The sequence below is a fragment of the Pelecanus crispus genome, chromosome 5 (genome assembly GCF_030463565.1).
Source record: "Pelecanus crispus isolate bPelCri1 chromosome 5, bPelCri1.pri, whole genome shotgun sequence".
Lineage (NCBI taxonomy): Eukaryota > Metazoa > Chordata > Aves > Pelecaniformes > Pelecanidae > Pelecanus > Pelecanus crispus.
The window spans coordinates 27,014,451-27,035,588 of record NC_134647.1 but is presented as its reverse complement, the minus strand read 5'-3'; the positions used below and the strand labels follow the sequence as shown (position 1 = coordinate 27,035,588).

Sequence of the window (21,138 nt, the reverse complement as noted above, 5' to 3'; positions counted from 1 at the left end):
TAGTAATTTAAAGGCTAGCTACTCCTCAAGCTAGAAGTACTGGTACTTTGTGAATTTACAGTGGTTGGTAGATGCATCCTTTTGTTTCCATCAATCACTACACATATTGATTTCATATGTAAGGCATTTCTGCACCACACCTTCTGTATATAAATGAGGCAAATCAAAATGTTGTATTTCCCACAGCACTTCCAGTGCGGTTTGTGAAAACTCTTGAAGAAGAAGTCACTGTGGTTAAAGGCCAGCCACTGTACTTGACGTGTGAGCTTAACAAAGAAAGAAGTGTGGTCTGGAGGAAGGATGGGAAGATCATCAAAGACAAGCCTGGGAAATTTGCTCTGGGCATTATTGGTTTGTCACATTCTCTCACAATCACTGATTCAGATGATGCTGATGCTGGCACTTACACTGTTACCGTGGAAGACTCTGAGCTGTCATGTTCATCTTGTGTTAAGGTAGTAGGTAAGCAATCAAAATCATGTTCTCCTTTCTCTGTAGGATATTTGGGCTGTTTTAAAATTAGGATACCTTTTTCTCATAGCATTACAATATAAATGGACAGATCAGATTTTTACAGCTATTAAAAGCTTGTTGTAATACAAAATCTGTAAGTTTTAGTTCTTCTACTTATGACCCATCTATTTGTAGTAAAAGTCTGCTAAGCTGTATTTTTATGTAACTTTTTGTCATGCAGAAGTGATAAGAGACTGGTTAGTAAAACCCATAAGAGACCAGCATGTGAAACCAAAAGGAACTGCTACTTTCACCTGTGACATTGTCAAGGATACACTAAACTTTAAATGGTTTAAAGGAGATGAGGAAATCCCTGCTGAACCAACTGACAAGACAGAAATCTTGAAAGAAGGAAATAAAATTTTCCTGAAAATCAAGAATGCTGGCCCTGCTGATATTGGGGAATATTCAGTGGAAGTTGAAGGTCGCAGATACCCAGCTAAACTGACCCTTGGCGGTAAGGAAGCTTTTATTTGTATTATATTTAATCAGTTCATAGGCCAATGTTCAAAAACCTCTAAACAAACAAACAAAAAAAGTAACTTGAATTATTATAAAGCTCTATCAAAACCTGACCTAATTATATATGTGTTCATTTGTGCATTCTAGAACGTGAAGTTGAACTTCTGAAGCCATTAGAGGATGTTACAATTTATGAGAAAGAAACAGCAAACTTTGATACAGAAATATCTGAGGAGGATATTCCTGGTGAATGGAAGCTGAAAGGAGAAACCCTGAGACCCTCACCTGTAAGCATCCTTGAATTTTACAACACAATTCATTTAAAATTAAACACTGCAAACAGGTTCCCTTGAGTCTTTATGGTAAGATCTCTGCAGGTCTGTCATTGCTACTGAGTCCAGAACATAAAAAGGCTAAGCATTATGGTGAATAAAAAAACACTGGTTCTCTAAGTAAGAATTATATGCTATAAAAGCTGTTTTGAATGGCTTCATTTTCATAGAATCATAGAATCGTTTAGGTTGGAAAAGACCTTTAAGATCATCCAGTCCAACCATTAACCTACACTACCAAGTCCACTCTAAACCAATCAAGGGTAGACTAGACTAAACCATGTCCCCAAGTACCACATCTACCCATTTTTTGAACACTTCCAGGGATGGTGACTCCACCACCTCTCTGGGCAGCCTGGTCCAATGCTTGACTACCCTTTCTGTGAAGAAATTTTTCCTAATTTCCAACCTAAACCTCCCCTGGCACAACTTAAGCCCATTTCCTCTCGTCCTATCGCTAACTACATGGGAGAAGAGACCAACACCCACCTCACTACAACCTCCTTTCAGGTAGTTGTAGAGAGCGATAAGGTCTCCCCTCAGCCTCCTCTTCTCTAGGCTAAACAACCCCAGTTCCCTCAGCCGCTCTTCATAAGGCCTGTGCTCTAGACCCTTCACCAGCTTTGTTGCCCTTCTCAAAGGATTACAGCACATTATTCAGACAATAATAAAAATTTCCTACATACATTGCTAGGAATGATGCTGACATTTAAAAGAAGTGTGGAACACTGAAAAAATTTACTCCATTTTTTTATTATTGAGTAAAATTGTTAACTTCCCTTGAAAAACAATTCCAGTCTTTCTAGATGACTCTTTACTGTGTATAAAATGTTTATAAAATCCCTTTATTAAAAATACGTAGTAGTAAGGCATTGACATTGTATTTACCAAAGTCTGTCATCTCTCCAGACATGTGAAATCAAAGCTGAAGGAGGAAAACGCTTCCTGACCTTGCACAAAGTGAAGTTAGAGCAAGCTGGTGAAGTCCTTTACCAGGCACTTAATGCATTTACTACAGCTATCCTGACAGTGAAAGGTATGATTCAGCATGGAGTATGATATCAACTTAAACAGAGTTCACATGGAGCACAGTACAAATGATGTGTTCTGTTTTGCTTCCAGAAATTGAACTGGACTTTGCTGTGCCCCTAAAAGATGTTACTGTCCCTGAGAGGCGCCAAGCAAGATTTGAATGTGTACTTACCAGAGAAGCCAATGTTATATGGTCTAAGGGCACTGATATACTCAAGATTGGAGAAAAATTTGACATCATTGCAGATGGAAAGAAGCATATTCTTATAATCAATGATTCTCAGTTTGATGATGAGGGAGAATACACTGCTGAGGTTGATGGCAAGAAGAGCACAGCAAGACTGTTTGTGGAAGGCAAGTATCTTCTTATGAACAAAATAATAAAAAATGGGTAAAGAATGTATCTTTTAGAACCACATTAGCCTTTTTCTGATGGTATTTATGTGTCTACATTACAGGTGTGAGACTGAAGTTCATCTCACCTCTTCAGGATCAAACAGTGAAAGAAGGGGAAACAGCTCACTTTCAGTTTGAGCTTTCTCATGAAGACATGCCAGTGAAATGGTACAAAAATGACAAGAGACTCCACACAAGCAGAACAGTTTTTATTACTTCAGAAGGCAAGGTTCATAAACTAGAAATGAGAGAAGTAACACTTGATGATATCTCTGAAATAAAGGCCGTAGTCAAGGACTTGAACACACAAGCAAACCTCAAAGTCTTAGGTAATTACATAAATAATTTAAAATAAATTATATAATATGTATATACAATTTTTTATAAGTAGAAAGTGAGAAAAAATTGATGTTTTAGTAAATTTATATTACTAATTTACTGTTTCATATCCACTATGACTTTTGTAGAGGCCGATCCATATTTCACTGTGAAATTACAAGACTACAGTGCTGTGGAGAAGGATGATATTATTCTGGAGTGTGAACTTAGCAAAGACGTGCCAGTAAAATGGTACAAAGATGGTGAAGAACTAGTAGCTTCCAACAGAATTTCCATAAAAACAGATGGCTTGCGCCGTATCCTGAAGATCAAGAAGGCTGCAGAGAGTGATAAGGGTGTTTATGAGTGTGACTGTGGAACTGACAAGACAAGAGCTAATGTCAGCGTTGAGCGTAAGTTATCATAGCTTGGCTAAGGGAAACCTTTGTAAAACAGTGTAGACAGACAGATGCTCTCTAGAGTACAACACCAAAAAGTGTACCTTTAAAAAACATGCTGTTATGATGAATAGCTGAAATATCTAGATTTACAATTATTAAGACTATTTACAAGAGACTATATCTTAAGATATATAAATGTCTGTTTTAAAGACAGTGATAATCAATTATTCTATGTCCGTTTAGTCAGGAAAAAATGCAGTTAGTTTAATTCACGGTAACAGATATCTGGGTAAATGATGAGGAAAAATATTCTTACTAAAAATAACTGAACTTTCAGATATATTATAGAAGGGGGTTGTAGACTGCCCAAACTTGCAGCTTTTTAAAAAGACGTTAGGTAAACATTTATCAATGATAGCATTTGAATACCCTAAACAAGGGATAGGGAGAGAGTTGAGATCCTTTCCAGTACTACATTTCTATGGTATAGAATGAGTGAGTAAACAGATGTGAATTTTGGGTTTTTTTTATTTTAGCTCGCTTAATTAAAGTGGAGCGCCCACTGTATGGAGTGGAAGTATTTGTTGGTGAAACAGCCCGCTTTGAAATTGAAATTTCTGAGCCTGATGTTCGTCCTATATGGAAGCTAAAGGGAGAAACCCTAACACCTTCACCTGTAAGGCTTCTTCTTTATTTTTAGACCACAATTTACACTAGAAAAAACATATTTAATAATAATGTCTTGAGTGGTTTCTTAGAATATTCATATTTGGGGGGGTTGTTTCTTTATTAACAGGACTGTGAAATCATTGAAGACGGGAAGAAGCATACTCTTGTCCTTCATAACTGCAAACTTGATATGACTGGAGAAGTGTCTTTCCAAGCTGCTAATGCTAAAAGTGCTGCTAATCTGAAAGTGAAAGGTACAGTCTGCACTTTGCGAACATTTCCACATCTATCTCAAGGCATTGGAACAGAAAGGTTCTAATGTAGCAGCAGAAAGGTCTGTATGAACCTATCACTGAACTGAAAGTGCTCCTCTTTGATTTCAGAATTGCCTCTCATCTTTATCACTCCACTAAGGGATGTCAAGGTCTTTGAGAAGGATGAAGCCAAGTTTGAATGTGAGGTGTCCAGAGAACCCAAGACTTTCCGCTGGTTGAAAGGAACACAAGAGATCACTCCTGATGAAAGATTTGAAATTATTTCAGATGGAACAAAGCATGCTCTTATTATTAAATGTGTTTTGTTTGAGGATGAAGCTAAATACATGTTTGAAGCTGAGGATAAAAGAACAAGTGCCAAGCTAATTATTGAAGGTTTGTCTGACTTTGCCTTTCTAGGAAAGATTCGCACCATAGTCCTTGAATAGTTTTTATTGATAACATGATTATTAATGAAATGTTATGTTGTTATAGGTATCCGCCTAAAATTCATCACTCCTCTCAAGGATGTAACAAAAAAGGAGCGAGAAACTGCAGTGTTCACTGTGGAACTCTCCCATGAAAATATCCCTGTTGTCTGGTTCAAGAATGACCAGCGATTACATACCAGCAAAGTGGTTTCAATGACAGATGATGGCAAATTCCATACACTCACAATCAAAGATCTTACTATTGATGATACTTCTCAGATTAGAGTGGAAGCTATGGACAAATCCTCAGAAGCTAAACTCACTGTTCTTGGTAAGAATACCCAAAAGAATTTACATAATGTATATTATCAGAAGAGTCTTATTAATGAAAAATGGTAATCAGAAAGTCTTGGGGTTGGTTTTAGTTCACTTTGGTGGGCTTTGTGTTGGTTTGGCCTAAATCTACATTGTGATTTTTGACAATTTTAAAATTCGTTTGTCTTCTTTGGGTCTCCATTTCCCCATTCACATAGGTAACTTAAAATAACTTCAAAATTTCATGCAAATGTTGCAAAATTAACTGTTAGATACTTAAATGGTGCTCTGGAACTCCTAGAGCACCAAAACAGTGTTGTCAGTAATATTAGTAATACACCAAATTGTTTCTTAGATATTTGTTGGTTTCCCTTTTTGCAACAGAACTGTGTACTGTTTATAAGGACTATATTTAACCCTTCTTGCAGGGCATAAACAAGAAATGTGTTTTATGGTAAAAACTAATTGTCCTTTCTGAAAGACTAAACTTCAGACTGAAACATATCTTAACTTTTGCTTGCAGAGGGAGACCCTTACTTCACTGGGAAGCTGCAGGATTACACTGCTGTAGAGAAAGACGAAGTAATCTTACAATGTGAAATCAGCAAAGCTGATGCCCCAGTGAAATGGATGAAGGATGGCAAACCAATTGCTCCATCAAAGAATGTTGTTATTAAGGCTGATGGTAAAAAGAGAATCCTTGTCCTCAAGAAAGCTTTGAAGAAAGACATTGGACAGTACACTTGTGACTGTGGCACTGATCAAACCTCTGCTAAACTCAATATTGAAGGTATGGTTATTTTACTGGGCTGCTCTGTAGTAGGGGTCTGTTAGAGATTGAGGGAATCAATCACTTTTTAAATTTTTTTTTTTTCCTCCAGACCGTGATATTGAGATTATACGTCCTCTATACAGTGTGGAGGTGATTGAGACAGAGACTGCCCGTTTTGATATTGAAATCTCTGAGGAAGGCATCCATGGTAATTGGAAGCTAAAAGGAGAACCCCTGACTGAATCAGCTGTAAGCAAATATTTCAGGATGTTTCTTACATGTCTCAACAATTTGCGGGGACGTGGGGTGTGAGAGAGAAGGGGGCTGCAGAAACTAATTGAAATCTCTTTGTGTTTTCAATAAGGGTTACTATAATAAAAATACTGCTTTAATAACTTTTAAAATGTAGTATAAACTTAATCCAAAGTATGATATAAAGTAGTGAAATAACGAATGATTTTACATAAATAAGTACATTCTGTATTGCTAGTCCCTAACAATCATGTATCCAAAGTGCAAATTCCTCATGGAATTCACTTAAACATAATGGCATTTAAAAATACAAACTTTGGATTGTTTGCATTTACCTTTGGGTTTTGAGTTACGTTTGGTTTAAATAGATGTAGATCACATTTTCAAGCTCTTTTCCATTACTATGACAGCTAAAATTGGTTTAAAATGGTATAGGGCTTAATGAAATATTCTTAATTCCTTGCTGGGCGGATCTGGAAAATTAAGAAACAATACAATCACAACTGCCAATAATTTGGCAACTCTTCAATGTCACAGTACCAATGTGAATAATACACAAAGATCGGAAGTTCTGTGAAAATTGGTGTCTGGATAAGAGGAAAGGATCCTTCTCAAGGAAAGGTCACAGCACAAGCTTAGTAATTTCTAGTTCTCTTAGGCTTCTGAGTGGTCTATATATGGATGTATTGGCTAGTCAATCAGCACATACCATTCACCAACACGAGTGTGTTGCCTCTTGCACTTTTTTTCTAAGAGGAAGCAGACTGTATAAGGAAGAGACTTTAAAAGGAAAGGCCTATGAATGAAAGTTTGTAAGGTATATTGCAGGTGGCAGTGTGCCTAAGTGTTGTGAATGGAGGAGGAGATACAGATGCATGATATGAGGAGAAGTAGGGGCACTTGTGAGGAGCACAAAAAAGATACTGAAAAAATTGTTTCACTTTCGCTTTGCAGGAATGTGAAATCAAGGAGGAAGGGAAGAAGCACTTCCTTACACTGTACAATGTACGCTTAGATCAAGCAGGAGGAGTAGATTTTCAAGCAGCAAATGCCAAATCTGGTGCTCACCTCCGAGTGAAACGTAAGTGTCTTTTAGACTGAAATTAATTAATTAAGTGAAAACAAGGTACTCATTGCTTCTTTGGAACGGGTGGACAAATCTCAATACTGTATTGAACCCACAGCAATTCTGTCCAGAACAGCAACTCAATGATTAATTACTCCAGCCATCTTATTTTTTACTTAAGGAATGTCCTATATATTTTTTAACCTTGTATATAGTTTATTCATGTAGGAGAAGTAAAAAGAAGGAGATGGCCTTGAAGGCTGCTTCATGGTCTGGCATCATATGTTGTTATGAAATCAAAGTATTACAAGCAAAGGCTTTACTGCATTAAAGTATCATGTTAACCTGAGAGGATGGGATCACAATGATGTCTGGGGATAGGGTTAAGGGCTTGATGGACAGGGACAGACCACACAGTTGAAGAACACTTGTCTCCCACTACAATCCTAGCCCTTGCTATTTTGGAAAACACATGCCTTATCTAGCAAGAGGCATGCAAGGCTTGGCAGGCAGACAGATGCATGGCAACTTTCCTGCTGACCTTGTTCAATTTAAAGAAACACGCTCTGCAAATAGGAAATTTTAGGTGACCATCCCTCCCCCTAAAAACCTAGGGTGGCCTCTTCTATTTAGGGAATTTAAAGAGCAGCATTGCGATGTCTGTTTCTCTTGAGGGAAGCCACCATGGAGATTAGTACATAAGGGCAGCAGCTCTCTCTTGGGTAGAAGTGACTAACCTGAAAATGATGTCTTCTCCTTACCAAGCTCGAGTAATTGGCTTGCTGAGACCCCTCAAGGATGTAACAGTGACAGCTGGGGAATCAGCAACCTTCGATTGCGAACTCTCTTATGAGGGAATCCCAGTAGAGTGGTTCCTGCAAGGAAAGAAACTGGAGCCCAGTGATAAGGTAAAGAAACGAAACTTTTATTTTTCCTCATGTTTCCTCCTCTTTCCTCTCTTTCAACTCTCTTCTCCTTCTTTATTTCTCATTTACTCTCTGCCAGTAGAAGTACTGAGGCACGTGATACAGTAGTACTGTTGTGCCAAATGGTGAATCCTCACTAAATCAGATATAGCATATTTTCCCCCAGAAATTCCAGTATTCTGTAATACTACAAGTATTTATCATATAAAGGGAAACTAAGGATCCAAAATATCAATCATTACAACAGGGATTTTACGCCTGATTCCGTTGGAGACTCAGCCACAGGGGTACTGAATGATTTTTGCTCAGGTTAATTGTAGTTATAGTGAGAGGGTTTTGAAAGGTGCTATCAGGAAATGCTTTTTTTCTCCTGAATGCTGAACTGCAGTCCGATTCTGCATATAAGGGGATTAAGAGGATTCAGATTCCATTTCAGGCATTTGTTCTGGCTCTCCAGATAACTTTCTGGGGCAATTTGCTTATCAAGCACTTCTCACTAGCTATTTTTAACCCTTCATCAAGTGCTGGTTCTTAACTAGAAGATCTGAGCAGCCTGGAATGCAGTCAGTTTAATATTTAAAGTTAATGGTAGGGGAAATACATACAGAAACATAAAGAAATACATTAAGAAATATAAAGTATAAATGGGTATCACTGGCTTTAACACTTCTTTTTTATGTACTAGGCTTAAGGCAAACAATGCAAATGAAAATACAAATTGGAAACCTCCGACAAAGCAAACTTTCAAGGCATTACATGACCTAGCAAAGTTTCATAACCCATAATAATGCTGCTGATAATATTTTAGCAAATACTTTGCTACAGAATTTTTCTTTTAAATACAATTTTAACATATTCTTTTCAGGTTTTACTAGGTCTTTCTGAGCTTCACCAAATTTGGCTAAATAAAAACTGTTTCGTAAAAAATAGAATATAGAAATAGAAAAAAAAAGATCATGGTGATAGGTGACCCTATTACAGTATTTAAGGACAGATAAAAAAAATTCAAACTCAGAAGATGAGATATGTAATAAATCAAGGTAATCACTTCTGAGTCTAGGAGTAAAAATGTAGAAAGCTATTGATCAGTGCAGCGGCTTGATAGTTATTACTGCCTGGCAAGAAAAATATTATATGTTCAATATTCTGTATGATGGAACATTATTTTGTTCTTTTCTGTCTGAGCTATCTTTTTCATTACATAGAAAAAAAGAATCTAGATTTTCATTCCGTTTACATATACAGTCAAAACCATCATTTGACTTCAGTTGAAATGTTATCAAGAAGAAATTCATACTAAACCATATATTTCCTTGATGCATCGCTTTCTGCCCATTTAAAATAGCCTCTTGAAACACTTTTACTACTGTGTTCAACAATCAATCTAATTGTACAAGTGTTTCATTTCAGCTGATTTAATTCAAACCATTATTGTACCTCTGTGGCTGGCATTCAGCTGTACACATATAAACTTTATTGAAGTGACTTCTTTTTTATCTTTACTGCTTATCTTGGTCAAATATATGCTTGGCTTCATCTCAATCTCTTTCAGATGAGCATTCACTAGAGCTAGTTTTCAGGGACACAACAACCGTTTGGGAGGAAGGACAGCCTCTTAGTTCCTTCCTTCCCCCTGAAGCAAAAGAGACTGCCTCCTCAAAAGTAACTTAATCTTTTATGCTTCTTCCTTAGCAGAAGCTCACTTTTTCCCTTCATTTTTCTAAATCATCACCTACTACTTGATCACATACTTCTCTGAAAATAAATAAATAGAATTCTTCAAGACCTATGTTAAAATTTACGGCATGAAAGAGTAGCAGCCCTCTTAATGGCTGCAATGCAGGATGTATCCTTGAATCCCCTGGGTCCACTCCTAGAGAAAAGGGATATTTGTGTAGGAGTAGCCCAATTCAAACTCATGATTGCAAAGTAGCTTCAGCAATAGATCAATACAGAAATGAGTTTTTTAGGCAGAATTTTTTACCAAAATTTAATAATAGAAAGTCAAATTGTCATTTACAAAACAGTGTATGAGGGGGGTGCCAAACCTCTTTATATCTCTCTGAAAGTTTTTACTGTAGATGTAGCTAGGAGTAATACCAAGTTTTTCCTATAAATTTACTTATTGTGGCGTGTAATAGTACCTGTTCAAAATAAACATGATCTCAAGTCAGCCTCATTTTGAACTTTGATAGTAGACTCAGGTTTTCTAATACAAGGAAACAAATACCTTTAAACATGGGGAAATTTAAAATTACAATTTCTTGTAAGTGGAAGGACAAAACAGAAATGGTTCTTAAAATCCTCAAAGCATTTGTGTCTTGAGCTATATCTAGTATATACAAAAGGAAATTATTGAAATTTTATTTGAAAGCAAACAATCAAACTCCACAGATAACAATAAATATCAATGCTATTTCATGAAATATTTCTTAAATATTTATTGTAGATACTTACAAAGGGTTTTTTGTCTATTTTATAAGGTCATGACACGTGCTGAAGGGAGAGTTCACACACTTATTCTTAGAGATGTCAAGTTAACAGATGCAGGAGAGGTATCACTGACAGCAAAAGATTTCAGAACTCAAGCAAATCTTTTTGTGAAAGGTAAGTCAGTCATTTTAGTTATACCATAGTCAGTGCTAATGGTCCATTCATGATTCACCCTGGAATAGGATGTTAATATACACGATGTATCAGATTAGTAGGATCATACATACAATATTGGACTGGTAGACAACTTTACTGGTTAAAAAAGCCGCTTAGTTAAAATCTTTATGCTTCACAGAAGAGTTGAGGAAAGGGGGAAATACTTGAAACATGTCAGATGTGGGAGATGAATCAGTTCATTAGGATTTCCAGGACTTCATTGCAGACTTGAACATTCAATTGGCCTCAAGATGATCTGCAAATACTGGCCTTTATGGCTCCCAATGGCTTTTTTCTGTTCTTTGGAGTATCCAGAAACCTATGAGAGCACAACTACACCATCAGTCAAGGGACATAACATTGACTGTATATGCACTTGCACTGCTTGCAAGCTATGTATGGTTAAGAACTCAAAAAGTTGCACACACTTCTACCTAATTTAGTAATTCAAGAAAAAATAAAAAAAATGATTCCTTAAGTTCACAGTATAACTTCAGAGTCACTGAGATCACATGGGTGTAGTTCAGCTAAAGAAACTGAGTTGCAAGGCTTTGTGATGATTTGTGAATAAAAACACCAGGACAAGGATATCATTCAGTCTAATCTTACAGTAGGCTGAAAATGAGGAAATTAGCTGAATTAACTGAACATGTCTGGGCATTAAAAATAAAAAAAATAAATAAATCCCTTCAGCAGAGACATCTAAGAGCCTTTTTGATTATTCAGTCAAGGAAAAATCAGTGAACAGTATGGGACAGTTCTTTACTAGCAGAGGGCTGGCTATTATTTAGATCTTTTCTATCAAAAATCTATCTGTTTCTTTTAGAACCCCCAGTTGAATTTACTAAACCACTTGAGGACCAGACTGTTGAAGAGGAGGCCACTGCAATACTGGAATGTGAAGTTTCCAGGGAAAATGCAAAAGTTAAATGGTTCAAAAATGGAGAAGAAATTCACAAAACAAAGAAGTATGATATCATTTCTGATGGCAGGGTCAGAAAACTCATTATCCATGGCTGCACACTGGATGATGCAAAAACATATACCTGTGATGCTAAGGATTTTAAGACATCATGTTTTCTCAATGTAGAACGTGAGTGATTTACAATTTTCTACAAAATGTCTAAGTGCTATAAATGTTATGTACTAGTGTCTATGACTGGCAATAATACCAATGTCAGCAATTTATTCTTCTCTACCAGAGACTTCCTTCTACTAAAAACTTTCTTTTCTCTTATAGCTATTCGTGTGGAGTTCCTGAAACCCCTAACAGACCTGGAAGTTAAAGAAAAACAATCTGCTCGGTTTGAATGTGAAATTTCTCGTCCAGGTGTCAAGGTCAATAATAATACTTTTTATCTGAGTAACTGCTTCAGCTAGAGCTTTTTTTAAATTGACAACTTTATTGTGCTGTTACAAAAGAATACACAACTGAAATCTATGATGAGTATGTTAATATTAATAACCATGTTGATTTGTTCTAAAACAGGTGAAGTGGTTTAAGGATGGCATTGAAATTAGAAAAGGCAAAAAGTATGACATAATTTCCAAAGGTGCAGAACGCATTCTTGTTGTCAATAAGTGTGTCTTCGATGATGAAGCTGAATATGCCTGTGAAGCAAAAACAGCTAGAACTTCTGGCCTGCTTACAGTGATAGGTAAACACACTGTTTTAGAATCTAATCTATGAACAAGAAAAAACGTTTTTTTGATGAAAGGCCTTAATCATCTTTCTAAATTCTTGTTGCAGAGGAAGAGGCTGTTTTCACGAAAAATCTTCCTGATCTTGAAGTAAATGAAAATGACACTGTAAAATTGATCTGTGAAGTTTCAAAGCCTAATGCCGACGTTACTTGGTTTAAAGGAGATGAAGAGGTGCCTGATGGTGGCAGGTTTGAACACATTTCTGATGGCCGGAAGAGAATTCTTCTCATACGTAATGCTCATCCTGAAGATGCTGGCAAATATACTTGCAAGCTCCCAAGCTCTAGTACAACAGGAAAACTTACTGTACATGGTAAGGGAGTTACTTTGGTGGCCTTGTTTTCTGGAAAAAAAAATTTAAAATGAAAAATTTTAAAAATCAGTACAAATACACAACTTGTTTTATTGTCTTCATAAGTAAAAAATAAAACAAAATCATATATATCTACAAAAATGTTTTCTTTCAGAACTTGCAGCAGAATTTCTTACCAGACCACAAAATCTTGAGGTGCTTGAAGGAGACAAAGCTGAATTTGTCTGTTCAGTATCCAAAGAGGCAATTACAGTGCAGTGGCTGAGGGGTGACATGATCCTGGAGCCTGGTGAAAAGTACGACATTATTTCAGATGGCAAAAAAAGAACACTTGTGGTCAAAGACTCTATTCTAAGAGATGCGGGAAAATATACTGTCATGGTTGGTGAAGCTAAAGCTACAGCACGCTTAACAGTGATTGGTAAGCTTTACGTTATCAATGTGCAGGTGCATATTTTGTTGCATTCCTTATAGTACATGATGTCCTATTTCTTCTATTTTCTCATTTTCAGAAAAACTCAGGATCATAACTCCCCTTAAGGACCAAGAAGTTAATGAGGGTCAAGAAATTATCTTCAACTGTGAAGTCAATAAAGAAGGTGCCAAAGAGAAGTGGTACAAAAATGGTGATGCAATATTTGATAGTGCAAAATATATTATTGTCCAGAAGGATTTAGTTTACACTCTCAGAATCAGAGATGCACAGTTGAAAGATCAAGCTACCTATACCATCTCACTGTCAAACCAGAGAGGTGAACACGTCAAAAGCTCTGCTGCCTTAACAGTATTAGGTAAATAACTTGCACTGTATTAAATTTATGTCATCATCTTACATTCAATTTTACATCAGGATCATGAGGATGTAAATTAATCAGTTTGGGTTTTCTGTCTTAACAGAGGAGGATCTCAGAATTGTTGAGCCCCTTGAAGACATTGAGACCATGGAAAAGAAAACTGTCACATTCTGGTGCAAAGTCAATCGCCTTAATGCAACCCTTAAATGGACAAAGAATGGTGAAGAGATTACATTCAACAAGCGCGTTTTGTACAAAATTGATAAATACAAACACTCACTCATCATTAAAGACTGTGGGTTTATAGATGAAGGTGAATACACTGTTACAGCTGGGCAAGACAAATCTGTTGCAGAGCTTCTCATCACAGAAGCACCAGCAGACTTCATTGAACATCTCAGGGACCAGACCGTCACTGAATTTGATGATGCCATCTTTACGTGCCAGCTTTCCAAAGAGAAAGCCAGTGTAAGATGGTACAGAAATGGAAGAGAAATCAAAGAAGGCAAAAAGTATGTACATTTTATTATGCTTGTTAATATGCTGAACATGCTTGCTTTACTTTGTTGCTTTGTCTGGAAACCAAAATACTACTAAGAGGCTTACTCTTCTCCCCCATAAAGATACCAGTTTGAAAAGGATGGAAATCTGCACAGATTAATCATAAAAGACTGTAGACTAGATGATGAGTGTGAATATTCCTGTGGAGTGGATGACAGGAAATCCAGGGCAAGACTTTTTGTTGAAGGTATGAGTAAAATTGAATAGGATTTATTTCTTCATTATTTAGTAATAATAGAAACAATACACAAATAATGCCAAATGAATTGACATTTATTTCAGAAATCCCTGTTGAGATCATCCGACCACCACAAGATATTTATGAAGCTCCTGGTGCAGATGTCATCTTCATGGCGGAGTTGAACAAAGATGGTGTGGAGGTCAAGTGGTTGAGAAACAACATGATTATTGTCCAAGGTGACAAACATCAGATGATGAGTGAAGGAAAGGTTCACAGGCTGCAGGTGTGCGAGATAAAGCCCCGTGACCAAGGAGAATACAGATTTATTGCCAAAGATAAGGAAGCTAGAGCTAAGCTTGAATTAGCTGGTAAGTAGCTTGCTTTGCATGTCTTTTATAAAATCTTAGATTAGTGAATTAACTATTTAACTACATTGATTTTTGTTCTTTCAAAGAGCTGAATTAAAATGAATACACAATCAGGCTGAGACCAGTGCAAGTCTGTTAAACTGTATGAATTATAATTCAGGCAACAAACATTTTTTATTATACCATGCCAATCCAACTGTTGAGGAAAATATAGGCCATTTTCAGTGTCTATACCAAAGAGCATGAACTGAGCTTAAAGGAGACAGAACCTTTTCATTAGGTCACTGCAGATCTAAAACATGAAAATTATTTGGCCTACTCAGTCATATAAGACATTTAATTCCTAATTTGTCTATTTTACAGGATCAGACCAATAAAATATATTAAATTAATGCTCAAAAAGCAACTCCCTCTTCCCTGATTTTAGAGGAGAACACAATACATACCAACCAGCCTGAGTTTCTTTCTCTGGACTAATCCAATGAGTGTATGAAGGATTTACTTAGAATTCACACAACAGCTCCTTTCACTTTTCTACGTTAGCTTCTTTGCTAACTACACAAATGTATCGATCTTTTTTTATATGTAAGTACTTAGTTGTCGCATTGATCTTCCTTAGCTGCACCTAGAATCAAGACTGGTGATCAAAACCTTGTGGTTGATGTTGGGAAGCCTTTAACTATGACTGTTCCATACGATGCCTACCCAAGAGCAGAAGCTGAGTGGTTGAAAGGGGAGGAAAGTCTGCCCACAACAACTGTTGATACAACAACTGACTGCACTACCTTCAAAATTTATGAAGCAAAGAAATCAGATAAGGGAAGGTACAAGGTTATACTTCGAAACAAACATGGCCAGGCAGAAGCATTCATCAACGTAGAGGTCATTGGTAAGTACTCCCATTATTAAAACCTTGATTATATTTATTTAAGCCAGAGGGGGAAAAAAAAAAAAAAAAGATGCAATGCCCTAAAATGTTGTCCTATCTTTGTCAGATGTTCCAGGTCCAGTTAGAAACTTGGAAGTCACTGAAACTTATGATGGTGAAGTTGGCCTTGCCTGGCAAGAACCAGAAAGTGATGGTGGAAGTAAAATAATAGGCTACGTCATTGAAAGACGTGATATCAAGCGTAAGACCTGGATTATGGTCACTGATCGTGCTGAAAGTTGTGAATACACTGTTACTGGACTTCAAAAAGGAGGAGTTGAGTACCTCTTCCGTGTTAGTGCACGGAACAGAGTGGGCACTGGTGAGCCAGTGGAAACAGAGAGACCTGTGGAAGCTAGGAGCAAATTTGGTGAGCAGAAGTTACGAGAAACTCAGTGTTTGATAACAGTGTAGAAAAAGCATTACAAACTCTAACAATAGGTAAAAACCACATACCTTGTTTTTCCTTTTTCTCCCTAAAATAAAATGCAGAAGTTCCCGGTCCTCCTCAAAATGTAGAAGTTACCGATGTGAACAGGTTTGGAGCTACACTTACCTGGGAACCACCTGAGTATGATGGAGGATCTCCAATTACTGGCTACGTTATTGAACTGCGTAACAGAGCTTCCATAAAATGGGAGCCAACTATGACCACTGGAGCTGATGAACTGTCAGCTGTCCTGACTGATGTTGTGGAAAATGAAGAATATTTCTTCAGAGTAAGAGCTCGAAACATGGTTGGAGTTGGCAAACCAAGTCCTGCTACGCGTGCAGTAAAAATTATGGACCCAATCAGTAAGTATGCAAGCACTGATTGTGATTACATTATGAGATAGGGACATTTTGGCTGTTCATGTATTATGCATGCAGTAAAGTTCAATCAAGAAACGTGTGCTGCAAATACCATGTACAACTAGATTTTTCATACTTTTGTCCTTCAAACATATCAGAAATACCTTGCTACCATTTAGTTCAGTAAGAACTCCAAATATTTTTGCTCTGAAATTAGGATCCAACCTCAATTTAAAAAACTGGTTTAGAAAAAGCTATGCAAAGGCTTTAAAAAGAGTACTTTAAGGTATAGACAGCTGATATGCAGAACCATACTCCTTTACCAGCTGCGAAAATTTATTTCTCTCAAATTATTTTCAGAGAGACCAAGTCCTCCCATTAACCTTGATCATTCAGATCAAACTAAGTCATCAGTGCAGCTCACATGGGAACCTCCTCTCAAAGATGGAGGAAGTCCAGTATTAGGCTATATTGTTGAAAGGCAAGAAGAAGGAACAGACAAGTGGATTCGCTGTAACCCAAAACTAGTACCTGCTCTTACTTTTAAGGTAAGATGTTCTGTTCATCAACAAAGTACTCAAAATGTGTAGATCATTTTTAATATGAGTTACTAAATGGTTAATTGTGATTTCTAGGTAACTGGATTGAAACCAGGATCCCGTTATTACTACAGAGTCTCAGCAGAAAATGCAGCTGGTGTGTCTGACCCAGCGGAGGCTATTGGGCCATTAACTGCAGATGATACTTTTGGTAAGCCATATGCTATTTATTAAAGATAATTAATCAGATAAGACACAATTAAAGTACATCTTGTGGGTAATGTATATTTTTCACCAGATAACTGTGATGCCAACTAGTATAAAGAGCCTTAGACCTTTGAGATTCTGAGCTATTTCTCCTCCATGACAAATTCTGCAGATAATCATAGAATAGTTTAGGTTGGAAAAGACCTTTAAGATCATCCAGTCCAACCATTAACCTACACTACCAAGTCCACACTAAACCAATCAAGGGTAGACTAGACTAAACCATGTCCCAAAGTGCCACATCTACCCGTTTTTTGAACACTTCCAGGGATAAAGGGACCTGTCAGGAGTGGGATTCGAACCCACGCCTCCAGAGGAGACTGCGACCTGAACGCAGCGCCTTAGACCGCTCGGCCATCCTGACCGCTAATAATTATTATCTGTAATATTAGGTAGAGACCTATTAGGTTGCCTGTAAGAGCAAGGCATGACCTTTTGTCTCCTGATCTAGCTTTGTGGAGGGTGGGAGGTAACAGAAGGAGAGAAAGGCAGAGAAGATTAAAAAAAAAAAATCAAAGCAATACAAAGTTTTTGTATTAAAGGGTAAATTGGATCTCCTACCTGATAATGCTAAGCTGCCTTATCATCACACATATTTCTAAAAAACCTTTAGCTGGGAGAGGTAGGGATTGGTAAGCCACAGCTAGGCCTAGACAGCTCCAACCTGCAGGCTGAGATACAGTCAGAATCAGCCTCTCAGCACGGCTATCATTAGCCATATTCAGAATATCTGAAAATATTTCACTGAATCCATTTTCCTTTTCCACTTTTTCCAGTTGGACCTACAATGGACCTAAGTGCATTTAAAGATGGGCTGGAAGTTATTGTTCCAGAGCCAATCAAGATCCGTGTTCCTATCGGTGGCTATCCTGTGCCAACCGCCACATGGTCTTTTGGTGACCAAGTCTTAGAAGAGGGTGATCGTGTAACAGTGAAGACCACGGCCTCCTTTGCAGAACTTGTAATTACTCCAAGTGAACGTCCAGACAAGGGAATTTATTGCTTAACATTAAAAAACCCTGTGTCATCTGTTTCAGGAGAAATTAATGTTAATGTCATTGGTAAGCAGGCGTGTATATTCTAGCAATAACATTCCATATTTGTCTTGCTAAAACCTAATTAGGTTAATCATGTGAAATCACACAACTTTCAGTAAACCAAGTATATTAAAATATAACTAAAAACTAGAAATCCATCCTCCAGAAAAACTCTTTTCTGGTTTTCAATATCCAGCTTTGTTGTTTAAGGAAGAAGGACTAAGAAGAGTAAGCCTTCTGCCAGATAGATTACATAGAGATCATCTGTCAAACTCTGATCACAAAATAATTAATACCATTTCTGTGATTTCTAGCTCGTCCAAGTGCACCAAGAGAACTTAAAGTTTTAGACATAATCAAGAACACAGTACAGCTGTCATGGGAACCTCCAGAAGATGATGGTGGAAGTCCAGTTACTGGCTATGTAATTGAAAAACGTGAAGTAAGCCGGAAAACATGGAACAAAGTAAGTTCATTCTTTCTCATTTCAATTTCTATTTGCTATATTGTTTCCACATGTGCTACTGAATTTTGTGTCTCATTTTGGTAGTTGATCTTTGGAAATAAATTTTAGAAACACATTGGAGCCTTCCTTCTCTTTAGGTTATGGATCATGTTGTTGACCAAGAGTTCACTGTACCTGACCTCATCCAAGGAAAAGAATATTTATTTAGAGTTTCTGCATGTAATAAATGTGGCCCAGGAGAACCTGCATACATTGATGAACCTGTAAATATGTCAGCACCAGCAAGTGAGTCAACTGTTTCACGTTGTTGATGATTTTCTCTTTCTGAAATCTTGGAGATTTTCTTCAAAATAAGATGTAAAAAAATAAAAATTTCCTTAGACTGGTTTCTAAGACCCCATATGTTTTTAATTTTTAATAGCTGTGCCTGATCCACCAGAGAATGTTAAGTGGAGAAATCCAACATCAAAAGGAATCTTCCTAACATGGGAGCCTCCTAAATATGATGGTGGTGCCCGCATAAAGGGTTATCTGGTAGAAAAATCCCAACGTGGCACAGACAAGTGGGAGATATGTGGGGAGCCTGTTGTTGAAACAAAGTAAGTAAATTAACATCAGAAGGTATATCCTTTCAACTAAGGAGCCATCCTCACCACTGTAAATATCTGAATTTTTTTTTTAACATAGAATGGAAGTAACAAAACTCAAGGAAGGAGAGTGGTATGCATATCGGGTTAAGGCTTTGAACAGAATAGGAGCTAGCAAGCCAAGTAAGCCAACAGATGATATTCAGGCCATTGATGCAAAAGGTAATTACCTCAATCATTGAATTACAATAGCTGCTTTATTTTTACCAGTCTCTAAAATACTGCTTCTATAACAACATTCTTATTCCCTCCTAAATCAGAGGCTCCAGAAATTTTCTTAGATGTGAAGCTTCTTGCTGGACTTACTGTGAAAGCTGGAACTAAAATTGAGCTGCCAGCTAAAGTAACTGGAAAGCCTGAGCCCCAGATTACTTGGACCAAGGCTGACAAAATTTTGAGACCTGATGACAGAATCACCATTGAAACCAAACCTAATCGTTCTACAGTCACCATTACAGACAGCAAGAGGAGTGACAGTGGAACCTACATTATAGAAGCTGTAAATTCCAGTGGACGTGCTACTGCTGTTGTTGAAGTTAATGTTCTTGGTATGCATGTATTTTATGTTGTTTACAAAAATCATTAGTAATGTACTGAGGTATGCAAGCAGAAGATTAACATTCACATCTTGTCCTCTACAGATAAACCTGGTCCACCAGCTGCATTTGATGTATCAGAAATCACAAATGAATCCTGCCTTTTGACGTGGAATCCTCCACGAGATGATGGGGGTTCTAAAATTACCAACTATGTCCTTGAGAAGAGAGCTACAGACAGTGAAATATGGCACAAGTTGTCATCAACTATTAAGGACACAAAATTCAGAGCTACCAATTTAACTCCTCATAAAGAATACGTGTTCCGAGTCAGTGCCGAGAACATGTACGGTATTGGAGAGCCAGCACAGTGTAGTCCTATCATTGCAAAATATTCATTTGGTTAGTTAATTAAATTAATGTTACATTTTTACAATATTTTAACAGGAGAAAGAAACCATATGTGATGATTTTGTTTTTTGTTTTGCATTTTAAAATTAATTAATTTATACAGATCCACCAGGCCCTCCAACAGGTCTCAAGCCTACAGAGGTCACTAAAGATTCAGTCACCTTAACATGGAATGAACCAGATGAAGATGGTGGCAGCCCCATAACTGGCTACTGGGTTGAAAGATATGATCCTGAGCAAGATAAATGGATAAAATGCAATAAAATGCCAGTGAAAGATACAACATTCAAGTAAGACTATAGTCAGTTTAGTCTGAAATAGGTCACAGAGACATAAAAATATAACAATAGCCTTTTAAACAAGTTTTACATCATCCTTACACTTTTTTCCTTGCTTCCATAACTTTAGATCCAATTAACATCTGGTGGCATACTTTTTTGATAGTTAGTTTTAAAGAAGAATGTCTTTACAGAAAAAAGAATCATCTCTCTTTTTTAAAAATGTTATCCTTAATAATTTGTGTGCTATGTGACTATTCTTAAGACATTCTAAAATGGCAGACATAGCCATCTCAAGTATCAATTTGCCAAAACCCTGGGGTTTTTTTTCTCCTGATACTCATATTAACTAACAACCATGGAGCATGCAAAAATGTAAGATGGCTCTCAAAACATTGGTTTCTGTGTCATGGTGCACCATTTTACTGTTGACAATATACCTATTTTGAATATTCACCATTTCATGAAACTTCATTAGCAGTAATTTGGGTATTTTCAGATTTTCCAAGTAAACTGTAATATGAAGAG

At 37.0% G+C, this 21,138-nt stretch overlaps 1 protein-coding gene and 1 non-coding gene across 2 annotated transcripts in view; one reads left to right on the top strand and one right to left on the bottom strand.

The window, feature by feature from the left end:
* Positions 1–21,138, top strand: part of TTN (titin) — a 242,336-nt gene that overhangs the window by 141,468 nt on the left and 79,730 nt on the right. The window contains exons 180-217 of the mRNA XM_075710465.1: positions 187–462; positions 695–970; positions 1,123–1,262; positions 2,217–2,343; positions 2,430–2,693; positions 2,798–3,064; positions 3,203–3,466; positions 3,991–4,130; positions 4,251–4,377; positions 4,507–4,773; positions 4,873–5,139; positions 5,647–5,913; positions 6,005–6,144; positions 7,102–7,228; positions 7,979–8,121; positions 10,623–10,746; positions 11,615–11,881; positions 12,029–12,126; positions 12,278–12,446; positions 12,539–12,805; positions 12,960–13,226; positions 13,318–13,596; positions 13,703–14,111; positions 14,223–14,347; positions 14,443–14,709; positions 15,329–15,598; positions 15,705–16,007; positions 16,130–16,432; positions 16,790–16,977; positions 17,065–17,179; positions 18,012–18,296; positions 18,587–18,738; positions 18,876–19,023; positions 19,160–19,337; positions 19,426–19,547; positions 19,646–19,933; positions 20,027–20,323; positions 20,436–20,622. Of these exons, the coding sequence (XP_075566580.1) occupies positions 187–462; positions 695–970; positions 1,123–1,262; positions 2,217–2,343; positions 2,430–2,693; positions 2,798–3,064; positions 3,203–3,466; positions 3,991–4,130; positions 4,251–4,377; positions 4,507–4,773; positions 4,873–5,139; positions 5,647–5,913; positions 6,005–6,144; positions 7,102–7,228; positions 7,979–8,121; positions 10,623–10,746; positions 11,615–11,881; positions 12,029–12,126; positions 12,278–12,446; positions 12,539–12,805; positions 12,960–13,226; positions 13,318–13,596; positions 13,703–14,111; positions 14,223–14,347; positions 14,443–14,709; positions 15,329–15,598; positions 15,705–16,007; positions 16,130–16,432; positions 16,790–16,977; positions 17,065–17,179; positions 18,012–18,296; positions 18,587–18,738; positions 18,876–19,023; positions 19,160–19,337; positions 19,426–19,547; positions 19,646–19,933; positions 20,027–20,323; positions 20,436–20,622 (8,200 nt within the window). The remainder of the gene's footprint in view (positions 1–186; positions 463–694; positions 971–1,122; positions 1,263–2,216; positions 2,344–2,429; positions 2,694–2,797; positions 3,065–3,202; positions 3,467–3,990; positions 4,131–4,250; positions 4,378–4,506; positions 4,774–4,872; positions 5,140–5,646; positions 5,914–6,004; positions 6,145–7,101; positions 7,229–7,978; positions 8,122–10,622; positions 10,747–11,614; positions 11,882–12,028; positions 12,127–12,277; positions 12,447–12,538; positions 12,806–12,959; positions 13,227–13,317; positions 13,597–13,702; positions 14,112–14,222; positions 14,348–14,442; positions 14,710–15,328; positions 15,599–15,704; positions 16,008–16,129; positions 16,433–16,789; positions 16,978–17,064; positions 17,180–18,011; positions 18,297–18,586; positions 18,739–18,875; positions 19,024–19,159; positions 19,338–19,425; positions 19,548–19,645; positions 19,934–20,026; positions 20,324–20,435; positions 20,623–21,138) is intronic.
* TRNAL-CAG (transfer RNA leucine (anticodon CAG)) lies at positions 17,517–17,599 on the bottom strand. The gene has a single exon. It is a non-coding gene; the product is annotated as a tRNA-Leu (tRNA).